Source organism: Echinops telfairi, unplaced genomic scaffold (genome assembly GCF_000313985.2).
Source record: "Echinops telfairi isolate 266 unplaced genomic scaffold, ASM31398v2 ScPeMD7_31;HRSCAF=116, whole genome shotgun sequence".
NCBI classification, from domain to species: domain Eukaryota; kingdom Metazoa; phylum Chordata; class Mammalia; order Afrosoricida; family Tenrecidae; genus Echinops; species Echinops telfairi.
The window spans coordinates 46,034,123-46,040,936 of NW_022103928.1; the positions used below are offsets into that span (position 1 = coordinate 46,034,123).

The 6,814-nt window shown below is 43.3% G+C and overlaps 1 protein-coding gene across 1 annotated transcript in view; it reads left to right on the forward strand.

The window, feature by feature from the left end:
* The window catches only part of CHST13 (carbohydrate sulfotransferase 13), a 23,767-nt gene that overhangs the window by 13,420 nt on the left and 3,533 nt on the right, over window positions 1-6,814 (forward strand). The window contains exon 3 of the mRNA XM_030885538.1: window positions 2,191-2,317. Coding sequence (XP_030741398.1) covers window positions 2,191-2,317 — 127 coding nt within the window. The remainder of the gene's footprint in view (window positions 1-2,190; window positions 2,318-6,814) is intronic.

Here is a 6,814-nt window from a genome sequence, read left to right on the forward strand (position 1 = left end):
GACACTCAGATGGAGAGGCCGAGCAACACGTACCGTGTACTGCCTATCAAGGGCCTTAGCTGCTCCGAGGCTACCGAGGAAGAGAAAGAGACATGCGTGCTACCAACCTTCCTGGATGCTTATCAAGAAACCCGTTCCGGCAGCAGAATCAAACCCTGGCTTTCTCTCCAGCGCCACACCCATCCCTGTCAACAGGGCCCCTGTCGCCATCATCTTCTCCAGCACCATCCAAAAAGCTCTCTCACGCATGCCCTTTCCAGTATGCAAGGCATCAGTAGAATAAGTGGTAACCTCTAATTGCGGACTTTTCCCCCATCTAATTTGTTTTAAGAACTATTTCTAGATGTTTTTCTTTCCCGTTACTGTATATTCTGTACCTACACACACACATGCTCTCTTGTTCTCTCTTTCTCGTAGTAGATAAAGTTACTTTTATGGTGGCTATGTTATTATTATGCACTGTATTATTATTTTTAATATGTTCGAATGTGTTTGGAATTGTTTAAGTGTTTTCTATCCATAGAAAGGTAAACTATATACTGTCCTCACATACTAGAACATACCATGACAGACATTTGACTAATGGATGCTAAGTAAGAATGTTCCCACTTCCTTACAAAGTTGACTTAAAAGAGCCACTCAGGATGGAGCTTGTTCATAACCCAGGGATTTCCTGTACCTGGGAACGGTGAGTACAGGTCCCTGGGGCCGATCAGCCACCTGGACCAACCCTGTGTTCTCACAGGCCAGTGCATGCGAGAACATGCGAGCTGCAACTCAAGAACCAAGCATCAATGGTCCAACTCGTCCAATTTCCCAAGTTTACTTTTTTTTACCCAAACTTGTTTTCAAAGGAAATTTATTTATCTTTCGTAGTTGTATTGGCATATGATTCACATACCATATGATTCAGTGGTTTAACCATCCTATAAAGATTGTCCAGTCATCACCACAATCATTCAGGGGCTTAAACACACCAAAAAGAGTGTGCAGTCATCACCACAGTCAATTTTAGGACATTTTCTTCATTCTTTAGTCATTATTAGCTCCTCATTTCTCCCCCAGACCCCCTCCCACCATAATCTAAGAAACTATTACTCCAGTTACTGTCTCTATAGATTGACCTATCCTGGATTTCATCTACAGAAAAGCATACAAAAATAAAACACAGGAAAATCTCAATCCAAAAGAAAGCAGAAAATAATAAAAAACGGGTCAAAGGGGAGAACAAAGGATAAGATGCGAGCTTTTAACCCAATCTGAGGAGAGTCCCTCAGGGCTCCTCAGGGGCGGGCACAGGATGAAGGCAGGTGGAGGTGGGTGTGGTTGGATGGTCAGGGCTTATCCCAGAGGTGTTAGGTTGCTGAGCACCACTGTCCCTTTCTTCCTCTCCTCTCTGAAATGCCCCAATTCTAAAGGGCAGGACATGGGCGATGTGTTAGTCTGGGTAAAGAAAGAAATTCATGGAGACATTCATATGTGTATAAGAGCTTTATATAAAGAGTAATTATACATTAAGGAAACATCCCAGCCTAGTCCAGATCAAGTCCGTAAGTCGGATATTAACCCATATGTTCGATACCAATCCATAAAGTTCTCTTCAGATTCACACAACACATGCAATGACGGTGAATTCAGGAAGATCACGGGCCAGTGGGTGGGAGGTCTTGTGGATCCAGTGGTGTTGAAAGCTTCTCAGCGCTGACAGGGTTTTCCGCCTGGCTCCTCCATGTCAGGGCACTAGCAGAGCTTCATATGTCTTGTCCGCTGCAATGTCTCCCAGGGACTCAGCCTGCACCCTGCCTCCAGTGAGCTATTTGTCTCTGTCGTACCTCCAAATGAGGTCATCAAGCTGCGACCTGATTGACAGGCTAAACTCCACCTCTTCACTCTGAATCCTCTCAAATTGACAATGGATTATATAACTACCACAGAGGAGAAGTGACAACAAGAATCCCTACCTGAAGAATTAGGGTCCCTGCCAGTGTTCCTCACCCCCCATACTTTCCCGAGGCCCCAAGAAGCAGGCAGGACATGCAACTTTTATCCTTCAATCCACTAATATGGAGTCTTACATTGATTCATTTTCATAAGGTGAACCAACCTTGCATCTTTAGGATAAAGGGTCATAGAGGTGGGTCAAGTGTATCTTACGTGAGTTGGTGAGCCCCTACCATCTGGGACAATCAGTCTGTGTGATGTGGCAGTAACATATTTCCCCTTGTTCCCCACAGCAATGGAAAGTAGGAGCCTGGGCTCTGGCTGGCTTGACGGAAAAAGGAGGAGCCCCCTTCAGGTGCTCTATGACCTGGAACAGGTAGGCAGAGGGATCCTCCACAACAGTGATGTCTCATCTACCTTAGTCATAGACACCCTGTACCCTTAGCCATAAAAACCCTGTAGAGTGAGCCTGTTAACATGGGACTGGGATCCACATTGGGGTCTGAAGAGGCTGCAAATCCAGGCTCTGGGCATTGAGGACCATCCCTGGTGCAGTGTGGCAGGGGAAAATCTTGGGGGCAGAGTAAGAGATCTGGGGTCTGCACTCCCCACCTACCCACCCACTCTTCTGACAATAGTTAGAGCCACGCTCTGTGCCAGGCATTGTTCTATATGTTTTGGAATGAAAGAGTCAAAAAGACTTTGTGCTGGCCTTCAGGAAGTTGGAAGTCTACTGGAGACACAATCATTCAATTAACCCTATTCACAGGCGTATCTAAACTAGCTCTGGCTGAGAAACGTGGAAAAAGTACATTTTTTTCCTTTTAATCGTCTCCTTCTCCTCCTCCTTTTTCTTCTTCTTTGGAAACACCTGGAATATTTCATTCAAATCACTTGTAGAGTCTAGATTTTAAAGTTGATATACACATACCCAAACCTGTCAAATTTCACTCATTTCTCACACATTAAACAATTTCATTTATAAGCACAAACATGATAGTCATAAAATTAAAATTGAGTTCAAACAACATGGAAGGGACAAGCAAAGGAGCAATTCATTTCCCTTCTGCTCTGAATCCTGGTTGTAGAGCGTAATTCAAGCTTGTACATAAAGACGTCCGTCTCATTTACTTGACCTGCAAAACAATTTAAGCTGTAAGATAGTATAATTTAAGGATATATTTAAAGGCCATTTTCCCCTGGAGTCTAGATTGTATATAAGCCAGGCCATATTATGGTACAACACCATTTCCTTTTTAGTCAAGGGGTAGACCCATAAACAGGGCTTTCGCGTCCACCATTACAATGGTTAACCCAAACAGACCAGATAGAGGCACAGAAGTGTAAGGCGATCCTTGGGCTGAACAGAAATCTTCCCAGGTGAGCAATTACCAAATGAAGATGTATAGATTCTGCAGAAAAGGAAACCACCTGGAGACGTCCAGGAGCATGCGCCTTACATCAGACAATGGTCTTGGCACCGCCATTGAGTCCATGCTGACTCATCGTGACTCCCAATAGGCTTCTGAGACTGTAACTGTCCACGGGAGTAGAAAGCTCAGTCTTTCTCCTGCCAAGCTGTTGGTGGATTTCAACCTCTGACCATGCAGATGGAAGCCAAACTTGTAACCACTACATGGCCAAGGAAGCCATTGGGATGTCTGTAATGCATGCCTCTGAGCCGCCTCTGGCCTGGCAGCTCACAGAGTCTTCCAGCAAGTAAGAACAACAAACATCCTCACTTACCAAGAGAGAGACTTTCCCTGCAAGGTCGCTAATATTAAACCAAAACTAAAGGTCTGGGCACCAACCACTGCAGCCAATCAGAGGGAAGGGGACAATTGGCGTATGCCTTATTAACAGATCTGGAAGGACAGCGAGATATTTCTCTAAAGCAGCAGTTCTCAACCTGTGGGTCTTGGCCCCTTTGGGGGTCAAATGACCCTTTCACAGGGGCCGCCCAAAACCATCGGAAAATGCATAAATATTTCACAATATATAATTACATATTGTTTTGTGATTGATCACTATGCTTTAATTGTTTAATTATGTTCAATTTGTAACAATGAAAATACATCCTGCATATCAGATATCAACATTATGATTCCTAACAGTAGCAAAATTACAGTTATGAAGTAGCAATGAAAATAATTTTATGGTTGGGAGTCACCACAACATGAGGAACTGTATTAAATGGGTCACAGCATTAGGAAGATTGAGAACCACTGCTCAAGACTGATCAGATATTCCCTTAGTTCCCTAATGCTGCCCTAACACAAGAGGGTGTAGCTCCATGTGGTTTGTCAGCAGAAGACAGAGCAGTGAATATGGGTGGGGCCTCCAGTGAGCTATTTATCTCTGTCGCACCTCCAAATGAGGTCATCAAGCTAACACCTGATTGACAGCCTAAACTCCACCCCATTGAGTCTAAATCAGTGGTTCTCAACCTTCCTAATGCCTCAACCCTTTAATACAGTTCCTTATGTTGTGGTGACCCCCCAACTATAAAATTATTTTTGTTGCTACTTCATAACTGTCATTTTGCTACTGTTATGAATTGGGTGACCCCTGTGAAAGGGTCGTTTGACCCCCCAAAGGGGTCGCAACCCACAGGTTGAGAACTGCTGCTCTAAATAGTCACAAGTTGACAACAGATTATGTAACTGCCACAAATGTTCCTTGGTGGTGAGGAAGGAGGGGTGAGGATGGGGAGGGGAAATTACTTTCTAGATCATAGAGACTTGTTATTTTGGGCGAGGAGGAAATTAGCATCACATATGAGTGTGATTAGCACTGCTTGGCCTAAGTAACCAATGCCACTAAGGAGCACTGATGCTTGTGATGTTATATAATTTGGCAACAACACCAAAAATAACCAAAAAATGAGTGAATGGTCATGTATGTAGGTATTTAAGTGTATATTGAGAGGGCTTTAGAAAGTTTAGGGAAAATTAAATGAAGAGATTAGATTTTTTTCATGAACTTTTGAAGCCCTTGCATACACGTAAGGGTAGGTGCAAGTGTGTACACAGGTGTTCACACCTGTATGTTCATAGAGGACATCGTTGCAGATTCTCTTAGATATAACCAAACATCTTATGCGTTTGGCTTTCCAAAATACAACTACTCATCAGGATCAGAAGAGAAAGAAGAAAATCAAAGTCTCAGAAGAAGTTGATGTATGGGACTGATAGCCTAAAAGTCATCTACCCTAAGACCACAAGAATTGGTCTACCATGCCTGACAGCTCTGGTCAGGGCCACAACAAGTGAACCTCGATAGAATGAGAGAAAGACATGGGGTAGAAATCATATTCTCCACAGGTCCAAACTGACTGGACCCATTAGCATTAGGACTCCCTGACACTACCCCCTTAGATGTTCCTTAACCTTGAACTGAAATTATCTCCTGAGGTCACGTTTTAGCAAATAACAGATTTGTTCGTAAAGTAAAGGATATTGTTTGTGAGTACGGTGCTCTGTTTAAAAATGAAACTCTATAAGCTACCAAGTCACAACTTCTTCTCAAGCAAACATGAGAAGACATGGAGACATGGAAAGATACAGAGAGGAGTGCAAGAGTTCAAGGGAGACTAGAGCGAGGGCACAGACCAAGCAGAACCCAGTGGACGAGAATAACGACGCATTGAAAAGATGTCACCAATGTCACCGAGCCGTTTGTGGAGGAATTTCAAATGGTGACCTCACTTGCTGTGTAAACTTTCACACACACACACCCACAGTAAAAGATTATTTCTTAAAATTAAAGCCAAGTTTCCCCCCAAAATTAGGACTGAAAATGCCACCTGACCCAGCACTCACACTATTTGGTGAATATCTTAGAGTAACAAACGTTGCCACACAAATGAATACATGCACGCCCATGTTCAAGGCAGCACCATTCACAAGAGCAAAATGATGTAAACAACCCAAATTCCCATCAGTGGAAGACAAGATAAACCACACAGAATGGTCCACGCACACCATGGGCCACTGCACAGCATGAAAGAATAACATCTGCACTCCACCTCCTAACAGGCGTGAAGCTAGAGAACATTACGCTATGAAATATATAAATCACAATGAGTGTGTGAGCCCACTATTATTAAAAGTCAAAAAAAGTATTTTCTCTCTTCCACCACTGGTGGGAGATGACGAGAAAGTAAATTAATGGCTAAGAGGAGATATGTGTTACTTGGGTAGAAAAGAAGGCAATAGATACACTAAGAAGATCAGTCAAAAATGATGGAGACGTGGGAAGATACAGAGAGGAGTGCAAGAGTTAAAGGAACTAGAGGTAAATACTGTTACAGACACAATCCTGCAACCATAGTGATCTAAAATAGATCAATTAGCAGACACAGAGTGAAAAGGTGTGGAAGGTGAGCAGTACTCTACTCATGAATATATATAGGTTTGACAGCAGCTATTTCTCCCTGTGCTGCAAATATATCCATGAATGTGGTGGAGCATACAGGCGGCAAAGTTATGAGAAGTTCTTAGGCATAACCAAACACCTGGACCTGGAGGCTCAGGACCATGGTCTTAGGAGACACCCAGGTTAATTGGCATTACATAGTGCACAAAGGCAATGTTCTAGATCTTACTTCAGTCATAGCAACGGAGGGTTTTAGAAGCTGTGGATGGTCATCCAAGGGACAACTATTGGTCTTTCTCTGGAGAAGAGAAAACACAATTAGTCCAATGAACCAATGAACCTTAAATTCTAAAACCAGAAAAAAAATTAGATGGTGCCCAGCTACCGTTTAACAACTGCTCCAAAGGGAACACATTAGAAGTCCAGAACAGAGTGGGAGAAAAATGTTTGGGGTGGGGTGGGAATCCCTGAAGATCAAAAACGATCTGGCACACTG